General features: G+C 56.4%; 1 protein-coding gene across 1 annotated transcript in view; it reads left to right on the forward strand.

Annotated features, from left to right (window-relative positions):
- The first annotated feature begins 201 nt into the window (after positions 1-201).
- Positions 202-20476, forward strand: part of HS1BP3 (HCLS1 binding protein 3) — a 33453-nt gene continuing 13178 nt past the window's right edge. The window contains exons 1-4 of the mRNA XM_077844005.1: positions 202-325; positions 5162-5327; positions 8890-9097; positions 11185-11401. Of these exons, the coding sequence (XP_077700131.1) occupies positions 294-325; positions 5162-5327; positions 8890-9097; positions 11185-11401 (623 nt within the window). The 5' untranslated portion in view covers positions 202-293. The remainder of the gene's footprint in view (positions 326-5161; positions 5328-8889; positions 9098-11184; positions 11402-20476) is intronic.

A 20476-nucleotide genomic window follows, 5' to 3' on the forward strand; every position in this document is an offset into this window, starting at 1 on the left:
GGGGCGGGGCCGGTGGGGCGGGGGCGGGGCCGGCCGGGTCGGGGGCGGGGCCTAGCTGGACCCGGGCCTCCCGCCGCGCAGTCCGAACGCGGTCCGCGCCCAAGTTCCAGGGAGGCCGGAAATTCGCGGCGGCCGCCAGGGGGCGGGCGGAGGCCGGGGCCGGGGCCGGGGCCGGGGCCGGCGCCGGGGCCGGGGCGGGCCGAGCGCGCGGGGCGGGGACGTGGCGACGCCGGCGCCAGCGCCAGCGCCAGCGGGTCCCGTGACCGTGCGCCCCGCCCGGAGCCCCCGCGGTCATGCAGTCCCCGGCGGTGCTCGTCACCTCCAGGTGAGCCAGACCCCGTGCCCGGCGCCGCGGAGCCTCGGGTGCGCGCGAACGAGCTCCATGCGCGCCAGTCGGAGGAGCAGGCGGGGGCGTCCGGCCCCCTGGCCTCGCGGCCCGGCCTCGCCAGCGCCCCGGCGCGTCGTCCGGGCTCGGCCGCTCCACCGCCCTGCAGGAGAGGTGGGCGCATGGAGTGTCCCCGTTTTACAGATGGCAAAACTGAGGCCCTTAAAAGGGTAACGGACCCGTCCAGGACCCAGTGGAAGGCCGGGATTGGCCGGCCCCGCCGGCGGGCGGAGAGGGGGTCACTTCTCCCCGTCTCTGCACGGTTCGTTTCTTTTCAGCCCCGAAAATACAGTTTACGCATCCTTTCAGGGCTCGCTGTGTGCCAGGCGCGGTGCATGGCCCTGGGGATGGGGGGAATCACGAAGGCCCGGCTCTGCAGGGCACACGGCATGAACACCCGCGGGGGCCAGAAGCCGGGGGAGGTAGTAGGTTCAGGTTGCCGTGGGGGTTGCCCTGGGCGCACAGTGCAAGGGCCCCGGCGCCGCAGCGGGAAGAGTAGGAGTTAACCAGGTGGAGGGGAGGGAAGAGGTGGCAGCTGCTCAAGGAAGTAGCTCGGAGAAGTGCAAGTTACAGCAGAGGAGGCCTCGGGAGGCAGCAGGTGCAGTGTGGCCCCACCCTGACCCCGACCTGGGGGACCCAGGGCAAGATGGACCCTGGGAAGGATGGGATGCACATGCTTTGACTCCTCTGTAGAGGGACCACGGTGTTTTCATGGACACCCCTCTTGTTCCCCCTACAAGAGTCTTGGTCGAAGATGTCAGTTGATTGCATAACGAATGTTATTGATTTCCCAGCCCAACTGTTGTTTTTCCAGCTGTAATCTGATGTATCCTCGGTCACTTCAGGTCTAGAAAAATGTGATTCTGTAAGTAAACCCTGATGCCAGAACCTGTTTGGTGTCCTCTGCATGACGCAGTGAGGTCACAGGTTGTGTTGTCATTGTCAAAAGAGGTGTATCTGGTGCTACATAAGTCACCTCTCCCGGAGCCAGTTGCATTTTCTGCAAAAAGGAGGTTTGAGATTGGCAGGTGTGAATAGGGCTGGCAGCAGACATCCCCCTCAGCACCCCCACCCCCACCCCACACACACACACACCACATGGTGTGACTTTGGAGTGGGGTTCTTCGGAAGGGGGTGGGTGGCTCCCCTCACTGCCCCAACCCTGTGAGCGGGGCTGGCTCACAGTGATGGGTGCTGGTGATGAAGGCCAGGTGGGTGGTGCTCAGTCCTTCCTGCTGGCAGGCACTGGCCAATCCAAGGAGCTGCCCACAGGGTGGGTCCCAACACTTGAGACCAGCCACCAGGCAGGCTCTTCACACTTGGGCCCCAACTCAGCTTTCCACTCACCACCACATGCATTCACACCTGCGTTCATCCAGCGGCTACTGATCGAGTGCCTACTCTGTCCCAAGTACTGGCTCAGATTCTAGGGTGCAGCAGTGAACAAAATGAAGCCCACCTCATGGAGCTTCCGTGGGAACAGCTGGACAGTAGGTAAATAGATAATGTGTCAGGGATCATAACTGGCATGAAGGAAAATAAAGTGGTGGGGGGGAGGAGATAGGAGGAATGAGTGCTGGGTTTTGGGGTGTGCTGATTTGTCCAGGAGTGTCATTCTGATGGAATGGCAGTTGGGCAGATCCTGACAAGCTCCCTGAGGGAGAGAGCCATGAGGATACCTTGAACAAGACGTACCGAGCAGAGAGGACAGCAGAGCCAATGTCCTGGGGCAGGGGGTGCTTGGACACCAGCAAGGAGGCCAGCATGGCTGGAGTGGAGTACGCCTGGGGGAGTGTTGGATGAGGCAGTGAAGAACTGTGGGCTTGGAAGCAGTGGGGGGACTATGGTGAGGAGGAGGTGAAGGGAGAGAGAGAAGGGAGGGGGAAGATCCAGAAACCTACCTCAGGTAGGAGCCAACCAGTGTGTCCCCAGGGGTCAGGGAAATGGATGCAGGGATTTCTCTGATTGCTGCCCTTCTCAGTGAAATAAGAACCAGAGCTTTCGGGGAAGAACAGGTATTGGGCGCTTATGGGCAGTTTGTTGAGAGAGGCAGCTTCGACTCCATGCCTTGCTGCTCGGCAGATGGTCCCAGGAACAGCAGAGTAGCATCTGCATCCCCTGGGAGCTGGCTGGACATGCGGACTCTTAGGCCCCGTCCCAGACCCGCTGAATCCAAATCTGCATATTGACAGCTTCCTCAAGTGACTGGGATGCACTTGAGGGTGGAGAAGCTTGGTCTAAGGCATAGCTGGGAATACTACACCCAGGAGCCAAGTCCTGCCCACCTCTCCTTTTTGTAAATAAAGTCTATATGTCGTCTGTGGCTGCTGTCATGCCACATGGCTGCCTTGAGTAGTTGTGACAGAGGTCATATGTCCTGTAAAGCCCAAAATGTTTACTTAATCTGGCCTTTTATGGCAAAAGTTTGCCTGGGGTCCAGGGGAGCGGGAGAGTGAGTGAGTCAGGCTGGGATGCATCAGAGTTACCTGGAGGATGGTGGCTCAACAGTTTGGCACCTGCCTTTGGCCCAAGGCGTGATCCTGGAGTCCCGGGATCGAGTCCCACATCAGGCTCCCTGCATGGAGCCTGCTTCTCCCTCTGCCTGTGTCTCTGCTTCTCTCTGTGTGTTTCTCATGAATAAATAAATAAAAATCTTTAAATTAAAAAAAAAAAAGGTTACCTGGAGGAGTTGGCAACATGAAGATAATGGGTCCCCCCCTCCCCAGGGCTTCAATTCAGGGGCCTGAATTTCCCAGGTGACACCGATGCAGCAGGGACCACACTTTGAGAAGCTCAGATCTAGTCTAAGGGAGGGGTGCCAGACCCAGGCTGCAGCTTGCAGGTTGTGGGACCAGGTGGCATGTATGAGTGTCCCAGTCCCAGGTCCCAGTACAAAGGAGGCAGAGACCCGGAGTGAGCAGAGGAGCAGAGGCCGGACGCAGTTGGTTCCAGTAGTGGCACGTCAGGGCCTCCCAGCGGAGGAGGCATGATGGGAACAGGAGGGACAGTGGATGGCACTGAGGTGGTGAACTGCAGGCCCTCGCGGGGCCAAAGAACTGCCAAATGCAAGGTACTAAGAGGGAGAGAGTGAGCACGGCCAACAGGAGGTTCCTGCCAGCAGGGAGGTCAGGGGGTCCTTCACACCTGCTTTTCTTGGCCAAGAGGCCCCGCTCCTCTGCACTTCCACCCACCTATGCCCCGTTGCCATAATGATCCTAATGCCTACTTCCCTCCACCTGAGAAGAGGCAGCCCCGGGCTCTGGGGCAGCTGCCTGGGTGTGAACCCTGGCTTCACCTCTGACTTGCTGAGACCCGGAGAGGTGACTCCCTTTTTGTGCCTCTTCCCTTCTCTTTAAATGGGTCTGAGCAATTGTGACCCACTGCAGGGCAGCCAGGAAGGAGTGACTCTTAGGTGAGGTCCGTAGAGCCTGCAGCAGTGCCAGCTGCTACCAGGCTCCCCTTTAATCCACTCTGTGCCCCTGCCCTTGTAGCAGGAACCCCCAAGTAGACGATGCGCTAAGCCAGGAGCACCATGGTCTCACCTCAGTGTAAGGCCAAGAATGCTCATTAGGTTACTGGCCAAAGGAAAGGAGGGCTGATAAGTCAGGTGTGCTTTTCCATCTCGCAGAGGTGCATTTGGCCTCGCCTGGGCTTTCCCAAGTGGCCAGTGCTTATGACAGCGCACCTTGTGCCACATGAGGACGTTCGTGTGTGTGGAGGATTGTCTGGTCCAGGCTTGTGTATGGACCATATGCAGGCGAATGGCAGTTGTCCTCCCTAGTTGAGTGACAGCGGCATCACCATGGTGATGGTGTTGCATGCCTAGTGTGGAGGTGGCAGGAATCCGTGTGGAAGGAGCCCCGGGGGACAGAGTGTCTCTAAATGATCGGGACATTAGACCAGAGAGGGAAAAGCCCTTGCCCTGGTATAGTTTTAGTGCAGAAGCGCCCTCCTCCTCAGAGCATCCCTTTGCTCCTGTCCTGGAAGTCCTGCCGAGCACATAGTAGGTCTCCACCTTGATGAGGAGGGGTCCTGTCACAGGTGTTTGTGTGACATGTATTTGTCCACGTGGGTCTACGTTACCCCCTTACAGAGGATAAGGGCACAGTTACCGTTTTTTATCACTTGAGAGAAAACGTTTCATGACTCGTTTGCCCCCCGTACAATTCAGTATGCGTGGGGAGCGCGTACAGATTCTCCAAGAGCCGCGATGTTCTACTGAGCACCCTCTCAAAGCCTCACACAGCAGCCTCCTCAGTGCCTTGCGGGGCCCCGAGGCTAATGGGGGCCCTGCATCCAGTGCCCTTTCCATCCTACCCGCCCCGGGCAGGTTCTGTCGTAGGTCTGCGGCCCACCGATGGGCTGAAGAGCTGTGTCTCTACCGGGGTTCCTGGCGGCGTGTCCTTCTTGGGCTGTGCGCAGAGCCAGGCACTTTCCTTGGAGAGAACAGAGCCCCGGATGCCGTCCCTCCAAATCCTGCGGGGACTCATGCACCGAGCATGTGGGACACACGTCACTGTTAGTGATTTGCCCCGAGCCCCGTCTCTTCTGTTCCCACTTGTTTTCCTGCTGGGGTCAGCCGTTTGGGAGGGCCCAGGCCTTGTGAGGGGCCCGTGTGTGGTGGTCTCGGTGGCCCAAAGCAGGGGCCGCTGAGGACAGCCAGCAGCGCAGCTTCCCAGCCAGGCCTGCAGGCCACCCTGAGGTCCTGTCTGCGTTTCGCTCGAGAAGCCTGCTGACCTGAACCTGAGCTTCCTTTGCCTTCTTTCCCTTTGGCAGGCGAGTTCAGAATGTCCACACGGGCCTCGACCTGACCGTGCCCCAGCACCAGGAGGTGCGGGGCAAGATGATGTCAGGCCACGTGGAGTACCAGATCCTGGTGGTAACCCGGCTGGCGGCGTTCAAGTCGGCCAAGCACCGGCCCGAGGATGTCGTCCAGTTCTTGGTGAGCCCGGGACTCTGCCGGGATGCTCCCCAGGGGGCCCGGGGACCAGGTGCACAGACACACCCACCACAAGGCGTGAGCGGCATCAGGATGTGGGGCCTGAGAGGGCCAGGGCCGGTCGGGCAGTAAGTGCACAAGGACAGATCAGGAGCTTCTGGTCCATGGAGATAGACCTGTAAAGAGATGCAGGCCGTGCCGGGAGCACAAGGGGCTGTGGGCATGTGAAGAGGCACCTGACCCACCTCGGGAAATGTTCTGGAGGATTTCTCAGAAGATTGAGGGCTGAGCGAGTAGAGCTGCACAGCCGGGGAAGGGTGTCCGGGCGGAGGGCACAGCCTCAGCGGGGCGGGCGCAGGGTGTTGTGCGCGGGGAGCTGCCCACAGTTGAGTATCATCCTGGAGGAAGCGGGAGGCGACGGGCAGAGTCCAGGTCATGGAGGGCACGTAGGGAGCCTGACTCATCTTGCAGCCAAGGAGGAGTTTTCAGTAGGGGAGTGACTCCCTGGCCCATCTGGAGGGGAGTAGAGTTGGGTTGGACGGAACCAGGCAGGGGCAGGGACAAGGGGCCCAGGTACGGGGCCAGTGCTGCCCCAGGGGAGGGCCAAAGGCAGGCCGGTCATGGTTGGTGTGAGGGGGAGGCAGACAGTTGTAAAATATCTCCAAGGTAACGGGTGTGTCATCTGCTGACTGACCGTCCATCCGCACCAACGGAAGTAAGGTGCAGAGGGGCAGGTTTGGGTGGGGTGGTGGACTGTGAAGGCCTAGGACGCAGGTTTGGGAGACATCAGCTTAGAGGTGAGGTTGAAAGCCTGGGAGTAGGTGGATGTGAAGGGCGGAGGGGAGGGTTTAGGAGGGAACCCCAGAGACACAGCAGCCCGGGGACAGTCATGGAGAGGGAGGAGCTGCTGAGGCCACGGGGAGAGAAGTCGAGGAGTCACAGGAGCTAAGGGAAGAGAAAGCTTTAAGATAAAGGTAAAATGAACAAGTGCCCTGTGGTATAGACGGGATCAGTAGCCACAGCTTTGCACATGGAGGGTTCTGAATCTCCTGGCAGCCAAGACAGAAAGGGAAACAGTGAATTACCTGGCCCTGGTGACCTGGTAGCAGAGGTATCCCCTTCTCAGGAGATAAAAATGTATGGCACAGGTGTTTCTTTGAGGGATACTTAACACACCGGAAACATCTAAAAGAGCATGATGTCTAAAAGTCTTTCATTTGCTACTTGGATTGACTTTTGGTCAATAATGGAAATAGCATTCTGGGAGCTCTGAGGAGCATCCACGCCAGCCTGCTTGTCCCATGCCAAGGGCCAGCCTTACGTGTGAGGCTGTGCGTGAAGATGTCTCTATACCTCCACGCATCACACCAGTGCCACTTTTCTGACCAGTGACACCCACACCCTGCAGAGGGTGTGTGTGCGTGCCTGCGTGGCCATTCGTGCAGGTGCTTCTCAGGCATTTGAACCACCTGTGAGAGCAGAGAAGCATGCATTTACGCCCCATGAAATCTGGGGATGCAACCCAAAGCCTGAAAATCTCTGAAGTTTTGAGATTTAGCTTAAAAGAAAAAAAGCGTTTTGCATTCTATTTCTGAAAAGGATATACATTTTTTTTTAAAGATTTTATTTATTTATTCATGAGAGACAGAGAGAGAAAGAGAGGCAGAGACACAGGCAGGGGGCCGGGGAAGCAGGCTCCATGCAGGGAGCCTGACACGGGACTCGATCCCGGGACTCCAGGATCACGCCCTGGGCTGAAGGCAGGTGCCAAACCGCTGAGCCACCCAGGGGTCCCCAGATATACATGTTTTAATAGAAAAATGAATTTAATTGCTGATCAGAAAGTAAAACCAGCCCCCAGACAGGGGCACTGTGTACGCTTGCCCTTTGGCGGACTCCACGTGTGCTGGTGGCACAGGCACACACACTCTCGCCAGAGACTCCGGGTAGCAGTGCCGTCTACCCTGCACGTGGACGCGCCAGATAAACAGGAGCTCCCGCCCTCTGCACTCCCTGCCTCTCTCTTAGCCTCCTCTTGCTGCTGTTCAGGCAGCCACATGAAAAGCCCTGGCTTTGGAACACTGCTAAATGTGGGCCCTGGATGGGGTGACACCCTGACTTAAAACTGCCCGCCCCCTCGCACCATCAGCATCAGAGCTCTGGAGACTCAAAGCTTCCAGGCCCCGAGTCCTGGTGGGTCCGGGGGCTGGGCCCGCATGGCGCTGTCAAGCCAGCAGAGGGCGCTCAGCCCTCAGGGTCAGAACTCCGCTCAGGCCTGGGCTGAGTCAGCCTGGCTGGAGTCACCATCCTCAGGAGCACCAGGGATTAGAGCCTGCATCACTTCTGTGAAAGGATCCTCTTACCTTTCCTCGAGGGCTGTTCTCAGGAAAGCTCCAGAGCCAGGCCCTGGTGTTGACAACTGCAGGCTGCAGCCTCCTGTCCCAGATGACCCCTCAGCGTATGTGTGGGGCCCCGGGCGCTCAGATCCTAATTCCGCCCCAAACACCTGCCGGCCTCTGAGACTCTCACAGGCTGGGGGGACTGGTGAGAGTTCTGGTTAGCCAGGGCACGTGCTCTGACACAGCTGTGCACCGGGGTTGCCAGGTCTCATGTCAGCACCTCCACCCACCTGCCTTGGCCCCCGCCCCCAGTCCATCAGCCACACCGGCATTTCAGTAGTGCTGTGCTTGCAGACACAGCCCTGGCCTGGGAGCAGAAGTGGGAGTATCCGTGTTTGCACGCTCCATGCCCCATGCTCCCTCGGAGGAGCCGGGGAGACAGGTCTAGCATACAGGGAGAGCACAGGGTCCAAGACAGGGGAGGACGCTGGGAGTGCTGGGGTATGTGGCTCAGGGCAGGGGGCCTCTTAGAGAGCCCACCTTGGGCTACACAGACTACAGCGATGCCACCACCACCCCGTGTTACAGCTGCTCGCTCCACATGAGGCCCGAGCCTTGTGGGGCAGAGACCATGCTGGGGTGACCTGTCACAGAGCAAACTCAGCCGGAAACTGAGTGTGCTCTCAGGGTGACTCGAGTGGCCTGCGTCCCTGGAGTCCCAGGGTGCAGTGGGGTCCTGGCTGACAGCAGCGCCGACAAACAGCCGTACCACAGCTGCTCCTTCTCCACATGAGCACTGTAGGGACCGTCCCCACCAGAAGGCTGCTGCTCGTGCACGGGAGAACCATCCGAGATCTGTGCTGAGAATAGGTGACTCGTGCTGTTGTGCGAAGGTGACCTAACAGCCGGCCAGACCGCGAGGTCACCCCACTAATATGCTGAGGGCCCAGAATGGAGGCAGCCAGCCTCCGTGGTCACCCACGGGCCAGGCCAGGGCCCCTGTGTCGGATGTGTCTACCTGGACCTGTGACAGCGAATGGAATCCACAGTGACTGTATCTTCCCTTTGGCTACTAAGACGTCAGCCATTTAGCCTAGCGCTGCTTGGGGGTGTTGGGAATGGAGCCTCGGGGGGGGCTGCGGGGTCAGAGAGCGAGGACGCCCAGGCGCCCGTCGGACGGAGCGGGGTGAGGAGAGGGTAGGAGGCACGTGCCCCTCTCATTCCAGGTCTCCAGAAAGTACAGTGAGATCGAGGAGTTCTACCAGAAGCTGAGCAGTCGTCATCCCACGGCCAGCCTTCCCCCGCTCCCCAAGAAGGTCCTGTTCGTCGGGGAGTCCGACATCCGGGAAAGAAGAGCCGTGTTCAATGAGATTCTGCGCTGTGTCTCCAGGGACGCCGAGTTGGCAGGAAGCCCCGAGCTGCTAGAGTTTCTAGGTACCTGAGGCTCCGCCCCGAACCCCGAGGTGTCCGCTGGCCCAGAACGAGGCCTCGCTGCCCTGCTGCCCTGGCCGAGGCGAGTGGTGCCGCGGCCTCTGCCTGCAGCCGGGAAGCTTCCGCCAGCCTCTTGGGGCAGGTGGGCCAGGGCGAGGGGCAGGAGGAGACGCACCCGGCCCTCGAGGACTGACCCCACCCATGCCCCTCCCGGCCATCCCCAGAGCCCTCCCAACCCCTCCACACACACACACACACACACACACACACACACACACACCCCGCCCCGCTCGGCCTGGGGACCTGGCCCAGCGATGTGGGTGGGTATGGCCGCCAGAGGCTCCCCCCACGCTGGCCCAGTAATGGGGACCTCAGACCCTTTCAGGCCGTGTCCACAGCCACCTCGTCCCCCTTCCAGTTTCTTCAGCTCTCAGAGGGGAGGATGCCTGGCTGCCAGGTGGCGTGAGAAGTCAGGGAGCTCTCACATGTGAAGTGCCTACAACAGAGCCTGCCGGGCAGGAGGTGCTCTAGAAGGCTGGCTAACACTTACCCCCCAACCCAGCACCCCTGGCGCTGGCCGGGCTCACACAGGTACCCCGAGGCAGACGAGGGGTCCCCGAGGCAGGTGCTGGGCTCTCCCTGCCCCCCGACTCTGTCTTCTCTGGACTGTTCTGTTTAGCTCTTCCTCCCCGATGACTGTGGTCTCTAAGCTCCACAAGACAGAGGGGAGTCTTTCAGAAGACAATTAACAGCCAAAAAAACGTTTAAGGGTGAAGGATAAAGAAAGCAAAGGCGGTGAATGCACAGAAGGCTGGGGCTGGGTAAGGCGACAGGTTCTTCTCTCTCATAGGTGCCTGCCGGCCCCGGGTCGTTGGTGGCGAGGTCCCAGTCACGACCTGCTTGCTTCCCAGTGGGCTGTGTTGCCTGTGATGTGGGGGCTCCAGCTGACCCATAACAGGAAGAAACTCCAGATCTCCTGGCCCCTGGGTTACAGAGAAGCGGGATAAGATGGTCTAACTCTCCTAGCCTTTCTGCACCTCCGTTTCTTAATCTGTAAAGTGAAGGTGCAGACAGGATCCCTCACGTGGATTTTTACAATTTTACACAAAACTTTTTACAATTTTTACAAAGGGGCGGTTCAGTGAATCCGCCCCTCTGAGATGATTTTTACACGATGCCTCTTATGTGAACTTGAAGTTTCATGCGATTTCGAATGGTTTTTTCACATTTGTCCTAATAAAATAACAAAGCGCAATATGAGGCAACGTAATCATTACTGCTGAGTTTTATGTAACGCGGTCACACGTATTACTTTGGTGTACATATTAATTTCCTCTATGCCAGGCATCTGGTAGGTTCTCTATCTAAGCGTGGTATTTTCTTTTTTAAGGAACTGTTTTCAAAGATCTACACTTGGTAACTATCTGGATAGAGATGAACAAGTAGTCCAAACCCGTGTTTCTCAATCCATCCGTGGGGAAGGACTAGATTTGTATTCCCAATCTGTCACAGACAGATACTTTCACAAATACAAAATCACATGCCTGGATGTCGTGACAATGCCAAGCTGCTATGGAAGTTTCCAGATGCCTGCTCTCCCTTTCTGTGCTTACCGCATCATGAACATCCGTCTGTGGGCCATGCTTTGAGAAGTGCTGATGTAAGCCAGTTTGTAATGGAGCCATTACAGCTTGTTCTGGAATCTTCCATGGGGTCACTATGTATCCATTGGGTTCATGGTCTAAGTGCCCAGACCTTGGAGTGGGCCTTCCTGTGTGATTGCCAGAGCTCCCTGACAATGTACACTGGCGGGCGTTTCCTACCCTTAGCCTGTGGCCATAGGCTCTGTTATTGGGGTGGTGCCAACTTGTTCCAAGGCTCCCACCTATAAGCACTCCACTGAGGCTTTGCTGCAGGCTCTAGGCTTGGAGCCCTGGCTGCCCCTTGTCTACCCAGACTCACCACACTTGTCCCAGGACACGGTAGGAAGCCCCTAGCACAGGTCCTGGCACAGGAGCTGGGGTATGGTGCGTCGCCCCCTTGTCCCCTGGCCATGACTGTCAGGTGCTCATTTCCATGTCCTTCCACAGGCACCAGATCTCCAGGGGCTGCGGATCTTTCCAGCAGAGATGTCTCCGTCCTGGATGCACACAACCAGGCCCAGGATGATGCGGAGGCTTTTGACTTCTTCGAGCAGCAGGACCGAGCGGAGGGTGAGGATCTGCCCATCCCAGACCTGAAGGGTGAGGATGCAGGAGAATCTGAGGAGGAAGAGGAAGAGGCACTGGACCCTCTGGGCATCATGCGGTAGGTCTCTGGATAGAGCCTCCTCTGGCTTGCTCCAGGCTCTCCCTCTATCCTGGAAGTCTGAGAAAACCCGTCTTCCTGGGTCATCACTCCATGTGGCCTGGTGTGCTCGGGCTGGGCTCAGGTATTGCCTTCTCCTCCCTGGCCACAGGGCAGGCTCCTGGTCCCCAGCTCTGCACTGAGTCCCAGCAGAGCTGCCCCCACCCCCGACAGCTCAGCGGCCCCAGAGCCCTGGGCTGGGCCCTCCACCCCCCACCTCCGCTCATCACCGGCAGCCTGGGACTCATGGCATACGATCGGAGCTCCGTGGGCCCTATTTCACTGTTCTTAAAGCAGGGGTGCTTACCTGGGCCCTGCCTCCCCACAAGGCAGTCATAAGGCCCATAAATCACACGGGTGGAAGGAACTGATAACCTGTAAGGTGCCACCTGTGTGTGATGAAGATGATAGAGTGAGGCCTGGGGCCCCCTGGCTGGTCAGAGGTGTCGCCTTTACCTGTACACACGTGCACACAGGTGTGCGCACACAGGTACACTGGCTGGAGAAGAGGTAAGCAGGTGTGGTCTTGGTGGCCCCTTGGTGTCCTGACTCCACATCCTGCGGCCTTCTCCTTTCCTGGCCCTCCAGCGGCCTTACGGCATCAGTGTGCTGCTCCTGAGCCCCTGCCGCATGACTGTTTTGTGCTGGGGGGAGCTTTGTACTTTGCACTCACTGACACCCTGCCTGCAAGGAGATGCCGTTATCTCACACTACAGGTGAAAGAGACCGAAGCTTGCAGAGGCCAAGGGCCCTGCCCAAGGTCAGACAGCCGGTAAATACTGGTCCTGGGATTCAGATCTAGGTCAGGGTCCTGGACTCTGGTGCCTCACTGCTTGGGCTTCATCTTGGGTCTGCCATTTGCCAGCCATGTGTCCCTGGCAACTTACCCCTTGTCTTTGGTTCTCTGCAAGGAATAGGGGAATGATAGCACCTCTCTGGAGGGCTCTGTGGACACTGAGTTAACAGATATGCTAGTGCTTCACTCCTCTCATGGCCGCAGCTTACTGCCCCACCACCTCAGCAGAATCAGACCGCAGACCTGGGGTGACATCCCATCTGCCCTGATGAGAGATCGAAGTTCAGTCAACAGATGAGGGGAGGGCAGTCTCGCAAGTCCTGTTCCAGAAGTCAGGGAGGGGCAAGTTCACCATAAAGGGCATAAGAATCACAGTCTAGAAGGCTCTACCCGCCATCCACCAGCCTTTCTCTCCTGGGGTGGAGGTGGGGGAGGGGATGTGAGGCTGGGGACACGCAGGAGGTGTGGCAGCAGGGCCGCCCTGTGACTAGCCTAGAGGGGACAAGGGTTTACACTCAGGGAAGATCTGGTGCTCCAGGAGATGTGGGACCAGAGCCAGAAATCGTGCAGCACCCTGGTACCCAGGAGTCAGGTGTCCTCGCCCCCCAACCCGGCCCTCAACAGCCGCCCTGACCTGAACGGGGGTCAGCAGCCCAGTGGGAGAGGGTGCGAGGTTACATGGGGAGAAGCCAGTCATAGCCACTCTTATCAGCCTTGGACGACCTGCAGGCCCTTCTTGGGCTTTATTTGGGTCAGGATAAGGCTTTGTTTGAACTCATGTTCTCTGTTGTTCTGAGTAACCACATGGGAAGCCAAACTGAGAAGGACTTCAAGGGTTTACGCCAGCCTTTGGCTGAAGGTCACGCTTAGCAAAGCGGCTCCTTTTTTGGGTAGGAAAATGCTCTTTGGGGTTGGCAAGGGCCGCCTTGAATTTCCTACTTATTTCTAGTAGCAGATTTTCGTGGGATGCGTCAGCTGTCTGGGACCACCTGCCCCCCAGCACCGTCACCAGCTCTGCACTCCAGGGACCTCATTCCTGGATCCTGGGAAAGCATAGCACCTCAGAGGGATCCCAGAGGCTTCAGACCTTCTAGTTTCTCCTTTAACGACTGGTGTGGCAGTGGGCAGTTATGTTATTATCTTAGGGATAAAAACAAAACAACTAAGGCTTTTTGAGAGCTTATTAAATGCCAGGAACCAATTCCCATTCATGTAAATAGACATTTCTATTTCTGCCCTTTTTTTTTTTTAAGAGGTCATGACACATTGCTCCCAGGACCTGTGTGGATCTGGTGTGAGAAATGGTGCTCTAGAAAGCCAGCAGTGGCATCAGGCTCATCGTGTGTGTGGAAGCCGAAGTCTGGAGACAAATATCTCATCCAAATTCATGCAGCCACCAATGGCAGAGTCATGATGCAATGGCGTCCCCTGGCACTGTCCCCTGATTCCAGTTACTCTGCAGTGTGGGAGGTGGGCGAGGCCCTAGGATTATCCCCCTTTCACAGATGGGAAAGTTGAGGACAGTTGAGCAGGGACTTGGCTGAGCCCTGTGTGTGGCAGCGCACCGACCCCCCTGCCGCCCCCCACCACCGTGACCTGTTGACTCTTGAGCAGGCTGTCCACCTGCCTGTTAGTGGGGAGCATTCTGGTTCTTGCAGGAGACTTAGACCTTGCATGTATATGTCCCGCTCTGGTGCCTTCAAGTCCCCCTGCAGATGCAGCACCCCACTCTCCCAGATGTGTACCCCCCCCCCAAGCACCCATCTGGGCCTGGCTTTCTGGAGCAGCCACATTTTCCAGGTGATAGGCGTCCGGTCCTTCCTGCCGTGGACCAGGCGGGGCGCTGTTGCTCCACCGCAGGGCTGCTGGGGGGCGGGGGAGGGGGTGGCCAGCACAAAGCCCCGTGCGAGGACTGGCCTGGCTTTTCTTTGTCTCCTAAACCTGGTTCTGATTAGGGAAAAGACGAGTTGCTACACCAGTACCAAGTGCTTCGAGAGGGAGAGAGCTCTCAGGCGGCCCGTCCTGGCCCTGCTGCCCTCCTGTCTGCAGGAGCGTCCCTGTCCCGGCCACCCGGTAACCACACGCGCAGCGCTTCTCTCTGTCCTCTCACGGTCCCCTTGCGCGTTGTACACAGTTCCCGTGTTTCACTATTTTAGAGACTTCACACGTCTGAGAAAGACGAAGTTCTACCATAATAGCTCTGCCTTCTGCCGGAAATACCCTGTTAGGAACATCTTTAATTGTAACTTGAATAACATAGGACTGAAACAGAAAAATTAACGACGCAGTGAAAAGGCCTTTTGCCATGAAGGTATATGGTTTTGGATACACATTTTTTAATGTTTTATTTATTTATTCATGAGACAGAGGGACAGAGGGAGAAGCAGGCTCCCATGGGGAGCCCAATGTGGGACTTGATCCTGGGACCCCAGGATCATGCCCTGAGCCAAAATCGGATGCTCAACTGCTAAGCCACCCAGGCATCTCTGGATATCTGTTTTTCATACTAAAAAAGGGATTGTGTTGAGTACACCATTCCAAAATTTGCTTATTTTCAGCTTCTATGCTAGGTCTTTCTAGATCAGTAAATAGACTGACTTCTCTGTTCTTAACTGTGCTGGTCCGTTGGGCCCGGTGGGTGTGCTGTGAGTGGTATTGCCAGGTGCCTGCCTGGGGGCATCGTGGTGTTTTCTGTTACAGACAGTGAGGAGCTTATCGTGTATGGAGCTTTTCCTCCCAGATAACTGCCCTCGAGCAAGGTCCTGGAAGCTTCTTCCCTGGGGGCCTTGGTTGTGCAACTCCAGGAAAGGATTCTTTTAGGGACTTAACCCCTCTCTTTTGGGAAGGCATCTCTGCTTTTGCAAACCCTGCCCACCAGGCAAGGTCGCTGCCCCCCACCTGTTCCCCCAGTGCCCAGGGAGCCCCTCTCCAGCCCCAGGTGCCAGAGGACCCTCAGCTCCCCGAGGGGCAGGCTGGTCCCTCCATGAATGTGGCTTCCCTTACAGCTGGGCTGGGCCTCCCTCTCTCTGCTCACAGGGATGGCCTCAAGTCAGGAGGCTAGACCCTTTTTTTTTTGGAGTGTGAATCCTGTATTTTGTCACAGTTGTGTATACATATTTTGCTTTATCTTCACAAAGTTTCCTATGTGTTGTAGTATAAAAACGTCTTACTCCTTATATTTGGATAAAATCACTGCTCTGGGATGACTCTGTGGTTTTGAAAACCTCTCAGCACACTGCCAGGTACCCCCAGATTTGCTCCACTTGGAGATTTATTTCTCTTTGCCCCGGTTTTATGGAGAACAAATCGGCGTATAACATTGTGTGAGCTTCAGGTATACAATGTGATGATTTAATGTGTGTGTATATTGAAAAGTAGTGACCACAGTAAGGTTAGTTGCCACTTCTATCACCTCACAAAACTATTATTTCTGAGATTTGGGAGCAAGAGGTCCCCCAGGGTGGGCCGTGGAGGGGCCGTGCAGGTGGCCTCAGCCCCGCCTGGTGAGATGCACAGGAGCTGCTTCGTGGCCACCTCACTGGCTTGGGATGTCTTTAATGTTCTGACCCCCGCCTAGGATAGCCAGCCCTGCTGTGAATCCAGCACCATCCTGGAGCTTGCGAGAAGTCCTCTTAGACTTGGGCTTTAAGGAGTTCTTTAGGTGATTCACGTATTTAGGGAAATTCGCATTTGAGGAGCCCCAGAAACCAAAGCTGATGAAAGCCTTGGATGAGGCAGGAGCAGCAGGTTCACTGGCCACGGCTCTGCTACCCACAGGGGTTTCGGGGGGCTGGGGGGTTGCTCAGGGCTCTTCCTGCTACCCTCAGTCCTGGCCCGCCTCTGGCTCTCAGGCTTCCCTACTTTCTCACCTGCCACCTGCCAGGACATGGCTCTTCCTGGTCACAGCTGGGCTGTGAGCCAGCACCGGCGGGCCTTGCCCTATATCTCTGCAGATACCACTCAGCTGTGGCCTGAGACCAAAATCAATGAGGAATGCAGGGGGCACCATGACGGCCACCGCCGGCCGCACCCTGGAGCTGCCCCTCTGATCACAGCCACACCCCCCATTAGGGCAGCATTACGTGCTCTGCTGACCGTATTTCCCCGTCCGTGTCAGCGCACAGCATCTGGCCTGAATGAATGGTGTGACAGTGCTTTCCACTTCTTTAATTCATTTGCAGAAATTTCAGCTCAAGAGAAATCTCCTACAGAGCCCCAGTATGTATGAAGCCAAATGAGGGAGAATTGGCCTGGTTGGGACAGGAGTAGAGCCTGGATCTCTGCTGCCTCGGCCTCAGCTCACCTCTCCCCTGAGAGGAGGTCCAGGCCCCTAGAGCACGGCCTGAGAGTCCCTGGGAAAGCTGAATGTGTGGTCGGCGCAGCCGAATTAGGCGTAGGCAGGCCGTCCCAGTTCTGCCTCTTACCAGCCAGAGAGACTGTCCAGGTCATTGAACTTTTTAGCACTTCAGTTTGTCCTTTTAGAAATGAAAGACCAAGTCTAGCCCCAGGGGTAGAAGAATGAAGTAGCCCCAGGGGTAGAAGGATGAAGTAGCCCCAGGGGTAGAAGGATGAAATGAGATGTAGTACAGGAAATTTCCTTTGGGTAATGTTACGACCATTTCGGATTAGCTTCGCTCTGAAGAAGCCCTTGGCTGTTTGAACTAAAGGCAGCCTTCCCATTTCCTGTTCTGTTATGCAAATACCAGCACCCAGTACAGCCTGTCAGACTTGCTGCTTCCAGGTGGCAAGGGTGCCTCCCGGTAGCCTTGGTCCAGAACGTGGTCCTGAACATGGTTCAGAGCAGCAGGCTTGATTAGCTGTCCTCTATGGGATTGAATGGTCACTTGACTCCATAGAAACTTGGGAGGTCAGGCCTGCCATTCCCCTGCCTCGGGGGACCCGCAAGTAACAGCATTAGAATGACATAGTCCTTAAACTGAAGGACTTGAGGGAAAAATCCAGAGTCTTCCTGGTTATTAATCAGGAGCCTTCAAGAGATCATACACTCATGTACCATGGAGCTCCTGGCAGGAGCTGTGCCAGGGTGCCAGCTTCCCAGCCCTCATCCATGCATTCTCCATGCTGGGTGATGGAGCTGATGGGTTTTCTCAATCCAAGGGACTTCCAGGTCTCACTGGTCATGTGAGCATTTGGAGTGTCCTCAGGGATGTGGGAATAAACCAAGACTGCCCCGGTGAGAACAGGCAAAGGCCTTGATTCAGAGCCTTGAATAGGATAGGATAGGATAGGATTCAGACCCCCGCCTAGGATAGCCAGCCCTGCTGGGAATCCAGCACCATCCTGGAGCTTAGATGGCAAAGCAGGGGTCGGCCCTCAGACCTGCATTTAGCAGAGACTCAAAGGCAGGCTGGGAGTAGGAACGATTCCTCATGGGAACGAGAAGGCTCAGGTGTGCCCCGACTAGAGGCGGTTGGCAAGGGAGGCTGCTGACTGGTAGTGGGGCGTCCTGCACGCTGTGCACTTGGTTGGGGGAGCATATTTGGCTTTCTTTAGCTGGTCCTATGAAGCGGGAGACAGGGGTAAAGATGAGGGTTGCCGGCAGTTATTGGTCAAGTCCTGACCATCGGGACCGTTGCCCATTAGTATGTTCGGTCTCTCGGGGCCGTTTCGGGTGTGACCAGCAGTGGGGGGACGTGCCCTTGCAGCCAGACCAGCCTGGTTCCGTGGTGATGCAGGAGCCGTGCTGCGGCAGGGTCAGGGTTTGGCCCCGGCGAGACAAGAAGAAATGTCTACACAGCCCAGCTGAGAAGGGTGGGGGGTCACGAGGTGCTGGTCAGCCCTCAAGTGGGGCTCCGTGGCTGGGAAGCCAGGCTCCGGCTGTTGAGAAAGATCCTTGAGTGTGACCCTAGGGCTACAGCAAATGGTGGATGTTTGCCAGGCCTCGTTTATGTTTTAGGGCCCAGAATCAAGTCTTTGGGGCTGAAACATGTGAACCTAGCCGTGTGATCACTGTCTCCTGCTGTGCCCTGTGCCAGCCTGCATGTGGGCTCCATGTCGCAGCTTCCAGAGCATTCCTTGCTCCCATTTAAGAGCTAAGGAGAAAGACCCAGAGAAGTGAAATGACTGGTCTGAGGTCAGACATGGATGCCCCTCCAGTGCTCCTCCCCGGGAACAGAAAGGCCAGAATCTTCCCCAGGCCCTTTGGCCTGTGGGCCCGACTTCCCCTCAGACTCCTCCCTCCCCCGTGTGCCTGCTGCCCAGTTCTTGGCCACTCTGCATGAGCCAAGCTCTTCCCACCTTGGCATTTTATAGGACCGTTCTGTGCCTTAGAGCATCACTTCCCCGACTCTGCTCAGCCCCCACCCAGCACTTCCCCGAAGCTCCTGTCGGGGGAGGCTAGCCCGGCTCACGGGTGACTGCCTCTCCTCAGTGACCTGTACCACACTGTTGGGTCATCGTGGAAGCCCCGAGGCCTGGCGCTGCTACAGATAGCGTTGTCCCGGAATAAGCTTCACAAAAGTTCATTTACGGGTACTCTGAGAATTTTCTCTAAATGAAAAAGGAACTGAATTTAAAATTTAAAAATGAAAACCAATGTGTAAAGGCAGGAAAATTGTATGACTGGAAAGGAGGTTGACTTCTGTGTTTGGTGAAGCATCACTCTGGCTTTAAAGGTAAGTCATGTTGTCACTGAGTCTTGGCTTCAGAAGGATCGACCACCTTCTGTCTGGTCCAGGAGATGCTCCTGTAACTCAAGTGATGCGGGTCCTGGGCAGCTGGTGCCCATCGGTGGTCTGCTGGGGTTGGGAGGCAGGTGCATCTGGGAACACGGACATAGGCCCCCTGGGTGGCTGGAGGGGAGGCTGCTGTCATGTGTCTGTCACTGTCACCAGAACTGCCTGAGCCACATGAGCAGGGCTGCCTCTGACTGTCAGAGCTGTCAGCCTCGGCATCTGCTGCCTCCCTCACGTTTGCTCCACACTCGCCTGCAGAATGCGGCTTGGGCTGGACATCTGTCTGCCATCAGGCACACAAAGCAGGAAAGCTGACGTCTGTCCATGCACACACCTGCGTGCTACAGGAACTTGCTTCCACTCGCCCGCACCCATCCAGGGAGCCCCCAACCCATCTCCTGCCACCTGTGCTGTGTCAGAGCCTGCACAAGTTCAGGTGACCTCCTGCGTGCTCACTAGGAAGGCAGGAGCAGTTCTGTTGTCCATGGCACAGCTCTCTTCAGTGCCCAGCTGCCCCATTACCCCAGCCCTGGTGACAAGAGTCTAATCAGTGAAGGGAGAGGAGAGGCATCCTTTATCACGCTGGTGCTGAGGGTGGGCTGGCAGACGGAAACAGCAGAGCTAGGCAGTGCATCCTTTTTTTTTTTTTTAATAAATTTTTTATTGGTGTTCAATTTACCAACATACAGAATAACACCCAGTGCTCATCCCGTCAAGTGCCCCCCTCAGTGCCCGTCACACAGTCACCCCCACCCCCCGCCCTCCTCCCCTTCCACCACCCCTAGTTCATTTCTCTGAGTTAGGAGTCTTTTTATTCTCCCTTCCCTTATATTCCCTTTCACTGTTATTTATATTCCCCAAATGAATGAGAACATACACTGTTTGTCCTTCTCCGATTGACTTACTTCACTCAGCATAATACCCTCCAGTTCCATCCACGTCAAAGCAAATGGTGGGTATTTGTCGTTTCTCATGGCTGAGGAATATTCCATTGTATACACAGACCACATCTTCTTTATCCATCATCTTTCGATGGATACCGAGGTGCCTTCCACAGTTTGGCTATCGTGGCCATTGCTGCTAGAAACATCGGGGTGCAGGTGTCCCGGCGTTTCATTGCATCTGCATCTTTGGGGTAAATCCCCAGCACTGCAATTGCTGGGTCATAGGGCAGGTCTATTTTTAACTCTTTGAGGAACCTCCACACAGTTTTCCAGAGTGGCTGCACCAGTTCACATTCCCACCAACAGTGCAGGAGGGTTCCCCTTTCTCCACATCCTCTCCAACATCTGTGGTTTCCTGTCTTGTTAATTTTCCCCATTCTCACTGGTGTGAGGTGGGATCTCATTGTGGTTTTGATTTGTATTTCCCTGATGGCAAGGGATGCAGAGCATTTTCTCATATGCATGTTGGCCATGTCTATGTCCCTCTGTGAGATTTCTGTTCATGTCTTTTGCCCATTTCATGATTGGATTGTTTGTTTCTTTGGTGTTGAGTTTAAGAAGTTCTTTATAGATCTTGGAAACTAGCCCTTCATCTGATACG

The sequence above is a fragment of the Canis aureus genome, chromosome 12, assembly GCF_053574225.1.
Source record: "Canis aureus isolate CA01 chromosome 12, VMU_Caureus_v.1.0, whole genome shotgun sequence".
Classification (NCBI taxonomy): domain Eukaryota; kingdom Metazoa; phylum Chordata; class Mammalia; order Carnivora; family Canidae; genus Canis; species Canis aureus.